This window comes from Oryzias latipes, chromosome 11 (genome assembly GCF_053564925.1).
Source record: "Oryzias latipes strain Hd-rR chromosome 11, Olatipes_Hd-rR_3.1".
NCBI classification, from domain to species: Eukaryota; Metazoa; Chordata; class Actinopteri; order Beloniformes; family Adrianichthyidae; genus Oryzias; species Oryzias latipes.
Genome location: NC_136247.1, coordinates 16,147,365 through 16,162,140, shown reverse-complemented (window position 1 = coordinate 16,162,140; position 14,776 = coordinate 16,147,365). Strand labels below are relative to the sequence as shown.

At 38.4% G+C, this 14,776-nt stretch overlaps 1 protein-coding gene across 3 annotated transcripts in view; it reads right to left on the bottom strand.

Annotated features, from left to right (window-relative positions):
* csmd2 (CUB and Sushi multiple domains 2) overlaps positions 1–9,332 on the bottom strand; it is a 280,249-nt gene extending 270,917 nt beyond the window's left edge. For all 3 annotated transcript variants that reach the window (XM_023959868.2, XM_078955368.1, XM_023959867.2), the window contains exon 1: positions 8,412–9,332. In XM_023959868.2, coding sequence (XP_023815636.1) covers positions 8,412–8,586 — 175 coding nt within the window. In that variant the 5' untranslated portion in view covers positions 8,587–9,332. The remainder of the gene's footprint in view (positions 1–8,411) is intronic.
* Between the last annotated feature and the right edge of the window lie 5,444 nt (positions 9,333–14,776).

The following is a 14,776-nucleotide window of genomic DNA, read 5'->3' as shown; positions in this document are numbered from 1 at the left end:
AGAAATCTGAAAAAAAAATCCCAACTTTCTGATTTGTCTCTTGAGCATCAACAGGAGGCCGAGCATCCCCCTCCTTTTGCAGATGAATTTGTCGATTTATGTTGGAGTGATGAGGAATTTGTGAACACGGTATGGACATTAAAGCAGAGAGGCTGAGAGGCTTCAAAGGTCATGAAATGGATGAGCCGACGATCACTCCCACTCTCAGCAGGAAACTGTATCCCTCCAACCCAGACCAAACCTCACCCCAAGGAAGACTTAAAGTCCCACTCCGATCATCTTTTGATCTATTTTCAAAGTGTACCAACTTTTGTTTTTTTTAACTGATAATGATGCTTTTAGCCAAAAATCTAAAAACCTGTCAATTTCCGGGACATCGTTTTCTTCGTCATTTTACACCAAAAAATGAATACAATTAGTACCACTAATGCAATTAGTGTCAGACATAAAACATTTGCCTTTTCTGGTTAAATATCCCATACCAACAGAGCAAAAACCTTTTAGAAGTATGGGGCATCTTCTGTTTGTGCATGTCGTTCCCTTTTTGCCATATTCCTTCAGGGGTCTCCACAGCGAATCAGCTTTCACGGATTCACACAGATGGTTTGGCAGAGATTTTTGTGTCGGTGTCCCCTCCTGAAACAACCCTGTATTTTATTCAGGCTGGGGGCCGGCACAGGGGGACCCAGACCTCGGACCCCTCGTACATTGGGGCGAAAAACTATTTAGTCAGCCAGCTGTAAACTAGCAGGAGAGAGTGTAAACAGAGAACTCTCATTTATGGGTGAGGGAGAGCGGGGTTGCTCTTCGCCAATGGTCCCACCCGTATCTAAACTACTGACTGTATGCTAGAAAACAGCAGTTTTTTTTTTTTTTTACTTTGGCTAAAAACAACATATTCATAATTTAAAGACCACTGGGAACACTTTGATAATAGATCAACATGTGATTGGAGTGGGACGTTAACGGTTCTTGTTAATGGGTGTGTTTGTGTGTGTGTGTGTGGTGGGGGGTCGGGGTGTTCTGAAGAGAGCCTCAACACTATATAAAGCTATACTTTCCCTTCACTTGAGCTCATTAGAAATGTATGTCCTCTGTTGAAACCAAACACGTAACACGAGCCAGGAGACAAGTCCCATAACAACAGGTTAAACTGGGTTAGAACTCCAAACATTTTCTTAGTCATTTGCTCCAAACACACAAAAAGATGATTTATTTAAACCTGTCTCCCTCACACAACTTTGGCTTTAAATAATGTCTTTTAAAAGCTAGTATGAATCACTTCTTCAACACTTGGGAGGGAGTTGGAGGGATGAGTGGATCTGCAGGTTTTCTGGTTTCCATGTTGTTGCCTGGCAACCGGTGGTCACTACATGAAAATACTTCTGGAAAAAAAAGTGTTCCATGTGTGTAACCCCAGTACGAATCAGCAAAAGTTAGTTATTATTACACTTGTGCTTTTGTGCAACTTTAATGAGCCAAATGTGAAGAGTGAGTTACTTTTATTAAATGCATATTTTAAATTACAAGGAAAAAAGATGCGAACATTTGTTTTCAAAAAACAGAAAAAAGAAAAGTTTGGGGAAAAATTTTGAATTTTTTGTTCCTAACTAGTAAAATAATAACAATTTGTATAAAAGTAGCACATACAAAAATCATTACATTTCCTGCATTTTATAAATATTTTGAGCAGCTGAAACAAAATTGTCATACTAGCCTTTACAATTGGAGGACTATAAATCACTTTGCAACACAATCACGGCCTCTCCTTACATGATGAGTCCACTTTTTTTCCAGAGAAAGACCCCTGACAGATTACCTTTACACCAAACAGTGAGAAAAGCACGATGGGAATGAAAAAAGACAAGGACAAGGACAAGATACCTCCTGCCCAGAGTCTAATCTTCAATCTCTGGGATCACTGGTATCTGATAAGAACGGTGTAAATTGAAAAGCTAAAGAAATCCCTGCCTCTACTTTGTGTCGGTACAAGACAACCAGGGCAGCTGTGTCTGTCTCTCACTTTTAGGGGATTTACAGTAGCTGGAACAAGTTTGCGTGTCTCGGCTATTTTGTGCTTCACAGCTGCTATATACAAACTGACATGTATAAGCTGTCCTGCACAGCCAGACATCCACTTTTTCTGTTAGCAGGTATAAAAAAGTGTCTTTCCCACACATATGTCGTCAGATTCTTGGGCCCTGCAGTTAGCAGCAACCTTTCCACTCACAAAATAGTCTCTAACTGTACACAACATTGATTAAAAACAAAAAAAAAAACAAAGTCTCCTTACCTCAAAAGAGAAAAGTTGTGGCCATTGATTAGTATTTTGAGCTCACACGTTTCGTGGCCATAATTTTTATATTTAGTATGCACAAATTAGTATTCTTATTTAATCCATTTCTAATTTCTGGTTCCAAAGTGGTAATATGTGTGTGGTCAACAAACATTAAAGGAAAATTTGAATTCAAATACAAAATGTTGTGGGAACATATTAGCATTTTGTGGCCATAAATTACCATTTTTTTTAGGAACATCCTAGCATTGTTTTGTGCACAGACTAGCCTTTTGTATGCACAAAATACAAATTTGTTCCCACAAAATGCTAATTTGTGTCCAAAAAGTTCTAATTTGTGTCCACAAAGTTCTAATTTGTGCCTAAAAATACTAATTTGTGCATACACAATGATAATTTATGCATACAAAATACTAATTTGTGCACACAAAATACAAATTTGTGTACACAAAATACTATTTTGTTCCCACAAAATACAAATTTATAAAATATGCAAACCTTTCCACACAACTCATGTATGCACATAAAACTCTAATTTGTATGAACAAAATGCTAATAAAATGCTAATTTGTGCCCACAAAATCCTAACTTACTATAACAAAATACTAAATTGTTGCCACAAAATGTTAATTTGTGTGCAAATTTGGCCAAAATTTGAAATTCGAGGGAACAATTTGTTCTTTGTATACATATTTTTTTTCATTTTGTTATTTTATGTCCACAACTCAATTTCTAAAGGAGCTCAGCTTTTAAATTTAAATTTAAAAAAAGTTTTAATAGAAGGTGTTTAACAGACAGGCTCACAGGAATGTGTTGCAGTCTCCAAATGTGAAGCATGAGCAGTGCCAGAACAGAAACACTGCTCCATTTGTATTCCCCCGAGAAGCAAAGCAGCCAAAATACACATTTATTCATTGAATGCTGTGCTCAGGGACATGTTGAGAATTACATTTTAAGAAATTGTTCTAAACTTCAATTAGATTTAACCTCCAGACTTGCAATAATACCCCCAGATACATGAATGATTTGGAAAATTTGTCTGGATTAAATTCTGTGAAAGAAGTTTTTCTTAAATTTTGACGCAATCAGAATTTGATAAAGCTGTTTAAAAGAAGACATTTTCCTTTTGGAGTGATGTTTTTTTCGTTTATGAGGTGTTCGTAGGCAGCTTGAGTGAAAAGGTTGCGAAAGCGGCAAGGCTGAATTTAAGAGAACTTATTGAAGGGGGTGCTTGTGTGCACCCATCAAGGTGCGTGTGAGTCAGAGTGTAGCTGTGATCAGTGTGACGAAGCACAGCGACAGATCTCTGGCCATCTGGAGACAGATATGGCATGAATCACCAGTGGGCTGACGAAGGCCGGGGAGGGGAGGGGGCAGGACGCCTGGACGGAGCTGGTGGATGGATGGGAAAGGTCCAGCAAGAAGATAAACAAAGGGGCGGGCTGACATGTCAGCAGGTGGATGAGTAAAACGCTGCTCATGAGAATGATGAGCAGTTACATGATTTGAAAGCTGCATACACTCACACTGTTGTACATTTACCATTCCCAGCAGCTCTGCTTGTAAACACTTTTGTCTAATCATCCCAAAGTAAATGGGGGGGGAGTAATTCATCAACTCATCTTGACACATGCTGGCACAAGCTTATCATAAGCTGTTTGACTTTTAAAGTATGAGTTTGGCTGATTCCTGATAACAAATAAGCTCTTCTTAATGGATAATTTACAGAAGAAACCTCGGCTGGTGTAATCTCACCATCCCTCTCCAATTATCCTTTTTTTTTCTGTCACAGACTTGATTCCTGTTGTTTTACCCCCTTCCTGTGTCATATTTTAAGGATGTCCATCCTCGGCTCCACTGCCACTCTTTCTGCCTCTGCAAATCTCTATAAAGCGTCCTTGTTTACCTCCGCAGGGCATGCAACAAGACAGCTCCACATCCAGCTTCCACTCCTGCTCAATGATAAATGAGCAACAGGAGAACTTGGAATTCAGAGCTGGAGGCAGACAGGTGAGGAACACGGCTTACAGGGAACGTGCAGATATTTGTCACAAAGAAAACACAAAGCAGTGTTATTTCAGCACACTAATAACCACTTAACTCTGCCCTCAGTCAACTCAGCCGCTCTGCCATGAATGCTGTTCTGGAATGATATTCCTCCAGAGCTGCGCATGATGTCAGACAACAACAGTTTAAAACATCAACTACAAACTAACTTTTTTTAGATTGGCTTTTAATATTCAGTAGTTTTAGCATTTTATATTAATTTTATTCAATTCTTATCTTTCTCTTAGTTATTTTACTGCTTTATTTTCTATCTTGCAACAAAAATAGTCTTATAAATGAAGTTTTTTAAGAGCAAACTAATCTTAGTTTGAGAAAACTTGTCTAAGAGACAATCAAAATAAGAATTCTTGGTGAGACCTTTTTTTTTCTTATTTAAAGTAAATCTGCAAATGGTGTAATATTGTTTTACTTGTTTGTAAGGAGCCTGATTTTTTCAGTGTGTATTTTGTGGGGTTGTTTATTAAATGATCTTGATTGGCTCACTTTTAAAATGTTCTTTTTATTGCTTTTTTTTTTTTACTGTGAAGCACCTGCACACAACGGCGTTGTAAAGTACTATATAAATAAAGATTAATTAATTCATTTAATTACTTTCATTCCATACTTTACATGAAGTTCCTATAGTAATCTATACATTATTTTGAAGATGGATCTGTTAAAAGGGTAAAAGAACATCAATATCCCTTAAAGATCCTTCTGGTAGTTTCTAAAAAATAAAAAAACTTTGTGATTGTTGACTTTATAGCTGTTTTGGAAGTGACATGCATCAAAAAACTGCTAATGAGCGTATGGTCTAAAATGTGTTTCCACTAACTCAGCACTTCCTTCCCTACATTAACTAACTTTGAACATATAGAAGACAGAAAGTCAGATGCCCATATTCAATTTGAACAAAACTGGAATAGTTATAGAAGAAACAACAAATAAATGACCGAATGTCAGTACATGCATTTTTGTGGAGATGTTACTTTCCTTTTTTGGCCACAAAACACCAAAACTCATTTAAGCCATTCCAAACATGCTTACCATATGTTATGCACTATAAGGTGCACTAAAAAGCCTTTCTATTCATTTAAAAAATGACAGTGCGCCTTTTAATTCAGAACATTAATATATATATTTTATTTATTTATATATATATATATATATAAATGGGTTTTGCTTTTTGATTCTGAAGTGTCTTTTTTGGCAAAGTTGAGAGTTATTGTAGTCACAATAGTGTTTGTTTTAGCGAAATCAGTCTGGTTTTTTTTTACAAGTTGCAAACAAGATTGGGAGCTACCTGTGTTGTAAATGCGCCAACGTAGCTTACGCTTCTAGCGTGTTACAAACAAGTTCTGGAGTTACTTGTTTACAGTTTATAAACTGTGAATGCAGTTAATAAAGTCTGACTGACAGACTTATCTTTCTTTCTTTTTAAACATACTTTTTGTGAGCTGTAACACGGTTTTAATGTTTTTGTTTTTACTCAAAAAACAATTGTATGGCTTCTCCTCACATCAAAACAGCTTAACCACTGCAAGTAATTATTTTTCCATCTATTATGAACATTAAAATAGCTTTAATAAGATCCACACTACATCATGTATCATTTCCAGCTCTTGGTTGACCTGCTTGTCTTCAGCTTTTGTCAAATAGTAGAAGCAGTAGATATTTTTTACTAGATTGGATACAACGGCTCCCATTGACTGGTGTTGTACTTTCTCCTTGGCTTTGCTTGTCTGTTAATGTAAAATAATAGGGTCAAAAACTCAAATCTGAAGTACAAGCAAACTTTGATATGACCCAGTTAGACAAAGGTCTGACGAAAGCTCAGACAACCCCGGGAAAAGCAGCCAGTTCTCTGCTGCTGCAAGGGCTGCTGGTGAGGGTGCTGTCCGTGGTCCTGAAGACAGTGACCCTGAGCGACAGCTTCAGCTGCGCCTGGGTGCGCAAAATGTCACCCATTTGGCTAATGAGGGTGAAATTCACTATTATATCATAATCATTTTAAAGTGACAAGGTCCTCAATAAAAATGCATGATATACACTGTTCCAAGAAGAACAGGATCATCCATCACTGCATCAACAGCAACGACTCTTGTGTGTTCTGTAGGTCATTGGTGCCTTAATTTGATTTATTGAACTTGGAAAACGACTTTACATATTTTATTTTATCTCATCCAATCTTGATCTGAGAACGCGCGCACACACACTCGGGAGCGCGCACACGCGTTTCCGGCGCCTGGCTGCTCTAATACAAGCAGATGTTGTAAAGTGAGAACATAAAGATAAAAAGGGCGGAAGGAGAGCGAAGCCCTCCAGACCTAATAACGTTTCTGCAAGTTGCATCATTGGCGCACTTTTAAAAAAGAGAAACGTGAGGCGGGAGCAGGGCCGAGTGTGGACATGGATATGCTGAGTGGCGCTCTCGTGCGCCGCTGAGAATGCCGAAGATGGAGAGCAAAAACACGTGGAAGAAAGGGATAACACGTGATCTCCTTTTATCCATTCTCCTCTTTTTTCATAAGTCCTTTCCTTCCCATTTTTAGAGGTTGATGAGCGCGCATGGGGCGCGCAGTTCTGTGGGACACCTGTTTTGGATGCTGTGGCACAGACAAGCGCGCGTCTTTGCTAGGAGCATTTCAAACATCTTTACATGAAAAACTGAACTGGTTGATCAATAATAATAATTGAGACAGGAAATCATGGGACTGAGATATACCAGGAACCAAGTGTCTCCACTTCACTGTGCGCTCTCCTCTCGGCTGTGCGGGTCTTTGGTGCCGCTCAATGGGAGGAAGAGGAAACTGCTGGTGGCTGTAGCGATAACGGACCACCGTACTGCCGGTATGTGGCATTCACACACATTCATTAGCTTGTGCTACGTATATTTTTAAAGAAGCTCTACAATTACTTTTACTAGTTATTCCAACATAGGTGCAACAAATTGATGCATCGTTATTGATGCAGATCCAAACGGCAATCGAGTCATTAAAAGCTCTCAGGGCGCAAATAAGAGGAGCAGTTTCCACGAGGAGGTGGGAAAATTTACTCCACAGGAAAACCGTGGGAGATTTGTTACTATCATTAGCACAGGGCTGCGTGCGCTTTAACCATGTGACCATAGCCGACGCAGTGGGCCTTTTTTTTGCGTGGTCGGTTGATGACACAAGTTGGTTCAGAAGTGGGCGACAGTAGGAGTCAGTGTGAAGGTGGGTGGTTTTGGACAAAGCTGAACACAAATTTGAAAAAAAAAAAAGTGTGATGAAATAGTGCGTTTATGCTGGTGGACCAAACAGGAGTCCAACTTAAGTTTAAAGTGTTTTTTTCTATTATTTTCTCCCTCTGAAAATACAACCAAAAAAGAATAATGTGTGTTTTAATTTATTAAAATACCTAAAGGATAAAATAATACAACCCGAACAAATCTGAGCTCAGAAGGATGAGAAGAACCCCATATTTTAGGAGCTGATCAAGTTCCCAAGACTAGAAAGTAAATGTTGGCAATCTGTTGAATATTCATCTCCAAAAATGTTTCATTCCCAATTAATCAAGAACACAAAAGCGAATGGGAGTTAATTAGGCCCATCCACCGTGCACGGCTCAAGGCGCGGGCACGTATCCCAGAGAAACAGGGGAAGCTGAAAGGAGGGATGGAGCGGTTTGTGTAAGAGGAACTCCAAGATTCTGGCTTATTCTACGACGCTCTAAGAATGAGGAGGACATGTGTTTAGGTATCACCCCCCACCCCAGACACAACCTCATGGACTCTGAGGATCTTCTTGGCTGACCACCTCAAACAGGCGTTCCCCTCAAAAAAGTTATTTGATTGGAAGTTACATTCACACTGCAATAACTTTAAAAGATAGAACAGCGACATCACATTGGGGGTGGGGGGTGGGGGCTGGGGGGTTGATCCGAAATGCGCCTTCTGTGCGTGCGTGCATGCTGCTGATTTGCATTCAGTCAGAGCTCAGGGAGGGTGGGTGGTGGAGTCTAGGGCAAGCCTGCTGCATTTGGATGTTTTCAGCTCTAAAGATGGGGGGGGGGGGGGGGGGGGACTTACCCTTCACTGAGGTGGCCAGAAGTCCCATGTATAGGAGCAGCAGCCGGCTCCAGTGGTGCGCCTGTACTCCTGCCCTCATCAGAGACATGCCCCGTATTCCGTCCCCTCTCTTGCATACGCATTCCACTTTCCTCCCAAGTCCCGACGCCCCGTCCAGATTGGAAGCGACGGTCATGGCGTTTTTTTTATATATATATATATTTTTCCTTTTTTTTTTTCCTCTCTGGTTTGGCAGGCGCGGCGACTTTTCAGATGCTCAGAGAAGGGGGTTTGACTCGGTGTCGGAGCTGAGAAAAATCCCAATGCATGAAGGAGGCTCGGATCTCGCAGCTGGACTGAACCATGTCATGCGGGGACTGAGGGGTTCAGTGTCTCTCAGAAGATAAATTTTACGTCTTAAGAAGGTAGGGGGGGAAAAGAAGCCACGAAGGGGACAAGTGGTCAGTGATGTGCACAAGAGCAGGGGGTGGGGGGGGGACACACCAAAATCCTTCGTCTGCTCCACATATGCCACAGATCCTCCCAGAACCAGCACCACAAAGCCCAGAAAAACCTTCCTTCACTTTCTCCCGCAGCACTTGTTTGTCCGTATGTCTGTTTTATTTCCACTTAATAAAATCATCTGTCGATATTCCACGTTTGCTTTGGGCAGCAGAGGAGATTCCAACCGGCGCAGAGTGATGGAGAGCCGCGCAGCTGATTCCCGGATGAAAGAGGACCTGACGGAGACGTAGAGAAGTTGTCGGTCCCCGTCGGACCGTTTCTAGTCAGTGAACGGGTCGGAGCGAGCCGCAGAAGTAATCCCAGGATCGCAGCGCGTGGCCACAGCGTCGTCTTGGGTCTGCGCGACGCCAAGAATCAGACTGCAGACCTCTCTCTCTCCCTCTCTTCCTCTCTCCGCGCGCCTCTCTCTCTGCTCGCTTCTATCTCCCCCCACGCGCGCGCTCTCCCTCTTCCACCCGCCCCCCTCTGCCGTTCACATCGACCCTCCAGTCGGTTCACATGCCAGCACTTTCGGAAGCAAGTCAACGGGAAAGCAGGTGCTCATGGCAACCGAAGGTCACCAGTCACGTCCGTCATGATTTATTTCACCGTGATAATAATAATAATAATAATAATAATAATAATAATAATAATAATAATAATAATAATAGTTTATTGATTGATTGATTTCAAGCAATTTTGAGGACTTAAAAACTATGAAAAAAGAAAAAACAAACATCAACATAGATCTACCAAAATCTATTTAAGGTATTAATTCATAAATCGATTTAATGATAATTTAAACAAAACGCTGCCTTCTGCAGACTCATAAATAGTTATATGTGTTCTTATAGAATAGAATGGAATGGAATACAACTTGATTGTTCATCCAAAGGGGAAATTGCCTTGTTACCACACCTTTCTTAAAAAAACAGCATAGATAATAATTAACACAAACAAATACAATTAAAAAATAATAATAACAACGTTTATTTATCACTGTCTATGAGGCATTGTAGAGTCAATGCTGACAGGAATTCCCAGTTTGCTTGCTGTAGACACCTGTAGTGGCTATGAAAATATAATTTAGCCAACTGAAATCAAGAAATCATACACGCAGTTTATGAAAGTGATGGAGGCTGCATATCAGTGGAATTATGACAGGAGACTGCAGGCCAGTGGAAAGTTGAAATTTTGGCCTACAAGCCGAACTTTGGACATGCCTGGACTACATGTTAGAAGCGTTAGCCACATTAGTGTATTCACAACACCTGTAATTACCAATAAGTAAAAAAAAAGATTCTGTTAAAAATAACGCTAATGTGACTACACTAACGTAAAAAAAAGAAAGGAAAAAATAAAACAGGCCGACACAGCTACACGTTAGCCATGTTTAAAATGACACCTAACATGGTTTGCCACTTGTAAGTGATAGAGCGTTTAGTGTACCTCTCAAAATTCCTTCAACATCAGTAAGCACATCCAAAATGCATCCATGTATTACTCTTGTGCTATCCTATATGGTCCAGATGACCAGAGCCTTAGATTGATGTGTTATCCATAGCATAAAGGCGAAGAGGATTCCATCTAATCCCTGGACACCAGTGAAGATCACAAATCATTGAAGAAAAAAGGTTCATCGCACTGTCTAGTGGGTCTAGATGACCCAATTCCCAATGTTAAAGTGCCTAGGATAGCACAAGGGATAAGGTACTCTGGATTCTAAAGTGCTCTGTCATTAAAAAAAAAAAAAGAAATAAGGCTTTCAAGTGTGCCTTATAGTTCATAAAATACATCATATGGTCATTCATATTTACATGTTATAACTTTATAATATGAATGTTCAGTCAAATTCAGTTGGTTTGCTTTCTCCTAATGTCCAGAAGAACTGAGAGGCATCCCATGGAGATGGGAAACTTCTTGGAAAACTGAAATAGAAACAGGTTGCCATGACAATATCAAGCAAGTTAGAATTTCCTTTCAAATGGAGAATTTTAAACGCTTTGGAAGTAAAGAATTAGAAATTTAGCAGTTTTTTTTACAAGTAACAAGACCAAAAAACCATCGAGCGCAAACCACAGAGAAGAAAAAAAAAATGCAGCCTTCAGGAAAACACTTTCCTAATGCATTTCCTCCGTTTACACCATCCAGCTGGATTTAGCCAGACATCCCTGAAGACGACCTGGATCGTCTCTGTAAAACCATCCGAAGTCAAGCGATGGCACTGACAGACATGAAATCACCAAGGACAACCCGAAATAAAGCCTGGGGCCTGAAGGACAGTAAGACTGATGGTCCACATGTTCCTGCAACACACAGCAGTTCTGAGGCTCAATCCAAATGTTCAGCTCTAGTTCTTGAGTCTAAATCATCCTCCCTGCAATGAACATCAAAAGGAAATTACTTTAGTGCAATTTTGGACAATATTTTGCAGAAACAAAACGTTTTTTCCCATTAAATAATTATGATCATGCATTTTCTATTTTGATACTTTAAAGAAACATAAGTATTTTGTAATAGCAGTGCAACTAATACTACTTGGAAGAATATTGACAACAATAATACTATTATTAATCTTTCCAATTATTACTCAAGACTACTATTCTCTAGGCTGCTACACAGGAAAATAATTTTGCAGGAAGTTTTTTTTTAAGCCTGATCTGAGCAGACATAACATTGCTCAGTAACTGTTCTCCGCATAGAACCAATGATTTAATCACAATTTATTTAGGCTCATGATTGTTTAAGTATGACAGACCCCACACCTACTTCTCCCACTCTTCCACTTTTTTTTTTTTATTGTTGGCAATCTGAGTCCAAAGTTTGTCTCCACTCATGGTTGTCAAATCACTGCACTGGCTACGTTTCAGTTGTGTCGGGCAATGAAATATCCCTCTTTCAGTCTGGACCTTTACACTCCTTACACCCCAATTAGTGTCAGGAATTCTCTACTAGCAAATAAAGCTTTCAAAATATTGCTGTCGTAACCATTAACTGTATGTGAATACTGGACTGAGTGACCCCCTCCCCCCGGGTTTCCTAAAAAAAAGTACCCACCATCTCCAAGAAGCCAAAATCCAATAGATTTAAAAAAGAAGTAAACAGCTGTTACACAGTCATTACGTTTGTCAGAAAAAAAAAAAAAAAAAAACATTATTACTCTGATACTTTTTACACATCTTCTTGATAATCCTCATTTGTTTGTTATACTTTTTTGTAGTGCAAGTTAATCAAGTTATAAACTGGCCAATTTAGCTGCCCTGAATAAAAGTAGCTGGTGCCTGCTGGCCCCCATGGGTGACGTCACACTCACTCAGTCCAAAATCTAAATGTAGATCGTTTAGGTGATAAGAGTTTAACGTTGACACCTCTGTTCAAAAATCGGCTTTAAAGTACATACAAATAGAGTTTTTTTTTTTTTTTTTCTAAAGCTTTGGTTTCAAGTTACTTTGATATGTTATATATTAATAATTCCCCGTTCAGTAATTTGACTTTTACTGCTGTGATGCTAAGTAAATTGTTGTGTCAAAGTCATTTCAACAGTTTACTTCAGCTTCAAATAGTCCAAGCAAAATGGATGCGTAATGAATGAGAGTATGAGTTTATATCATGCACTTATCCCATCTTGGTATCGTATGAAATCTTGTGCAGCAATAGAGTCACTCTGTAATGTGGATTTGTGCCATCTGCTCACCGCCGATCTTGTATGCTCGTTTCTGCCTTTCATTTAAAATAGTAGTTACAAAAAGCGCACAGAGGACACCCATAAAAACAAAATTATACCATGAATTTTCCTTTTAAAGGGAATATAACATGAACGAAGTTCTCAATGCTTGGTGTTACTGTTCAATGATTATTCAGTGTATCCACACATTCACAAGTTTTGAAAAACCTTACATGATTTTAAATTTGGCTTAGAATTTTTGTTTATTTATTTCTTATTTATTGGCAAAACTAATAACCATTTGTCATATAATTTCTGAGGGAGTGGCATGCAGAAAAGCAGCAATAATGTTGTTCTGAATTTTGAATTACTGAGTGTCGTCACCCATAAAAAATGCCTTATTTCTGGCTTCAGCTAAATTAAGCCAATTCAGTTGCCCTCCTTTTTCGGAGGCCATTTGGAGCCAGACAGGGTTAGGAAGCGATGATTAATTTAAGTCGGTCTGAATCAACAATTCTATGGCTACTGCTCAATGAATCACTTTATTTGTATAGCACCTTTCATCGCACATATGTAGAGTACAAGGTGCTTTAACATGAAAAGAAAAGATATATAAAAAACAGTTTAAAACAGTGAGAATTCATAGAAGTAAACCCTTCATAAGACACCACTTAACACAATCATCACAATCATAAAATCTCATTGAAGAGGTACTAGTTAAAATAAATTAAGAACATATTAACCCATACATACAAATCTACACATCTTTATAATGTGGTAAGTTTTAAAGTGAACAACATAAAATAAGTCAAAAAATCCTAATACAAAAATTAAGTAACAGCTAAGTAAAAAAAAAAAAAAGTGTTTTTAATTCGCATTTGAAAATATCTAACGATGTAGAAACTCTCAGAAACTGTTGTCGCCAATCAGGAGTGAGCATATTAGAAGTCCACACCCCAAACACTTAAGATTGACACTTGATTGACATGGAGAACATGTCAATCAAACATTTCAAACGTTCGAGGTGGGTGCCAATTGATCTTTAAATGCTTTAATTGAGATTTCTGATTGGCCAGTTTATGCCTTGAATAACTTGTGATACAGAAAAAAAATATCATGAAAAAAAAGGTATGAGAGCAAGAATGATTATTCTGGCAAGTAGAATGAGTAATAGCTATTTATTTCTCTAAATCACATGTGTCAGACTCAAGGCCTGCGGGTCAAATGCGGCCCGCCATGTCATTTTATGTGGCCCGCGAAAGCATAAAAGTTTTTAATTTCTTAAAATTAAAATTAGAAATTGGTGTTTATTTATTCATATCTTGGGGCAATTGGACTTGAAATATCAGATTGGGCAACTATACATTAGGACTTATGCACTGTCCATATGACCTAACCTGACAGAATCAAATTTAAAAGGATTTATGCTAAAATAACAAGCAAACATGTTTTCTATGCAACTGTAATTGTCACTTTAAGTTATTTAACTTTAAGGAGTAGTTACATTTATTTTTCATTACATTTAGTTACATGTATAAGTTATAATTGAGGACAACCACTATGATGATGTGGTCCTCAGTGAAAATGAGTTTAACATCCCTGCTCTGAATAAATCTATGGGATTCTGACTTCTTGTAACTGTCAAGTACTTCCTGTTTTGATTGCCAGAGGGGAGGGGTCACTCAATTCAGTTCTCTAATACACTCAATGAGTAAAAATGCAGTTCACGTTTCAACAAATGATATTTTTGTCATTTTTCAACACAATCTTTAACTGGTAAATGTATTATTCATAAAAAAAAGGCTATTACTGCTTTGGTCTGTTTATATAAAAAAATTTACGATCAGGGCCTGACATCTATACCAACATTTTTGCTTTTCAAAACTGATGTGGTTTTTCTTTTTTTCATTTAGTTGCTAATTAGGGTATTTATAATGATCAATAAAAATTCCAAATCAAACAACAATTTTAATTTTTCTTCAAAAGAAATAGCTAAGCAAACTTGGATCCCTGTTTCATGAAAGAAACAGTGTCTGCCTCTTATTTTTGAAAGTTACTTTTTTCAAAGAAAGTTGGCAGATAAATAAAAACGGTTTCTTTTTTAACTTTACAGGCATGCCATTTTTTGAGATTAGAAAATAAAGCATCTGTTTTTGATCAGCTTATTTCATTTCAGATATCTTCTTTTATCACTTTGCTGTGAAAAAGAAGAATATTT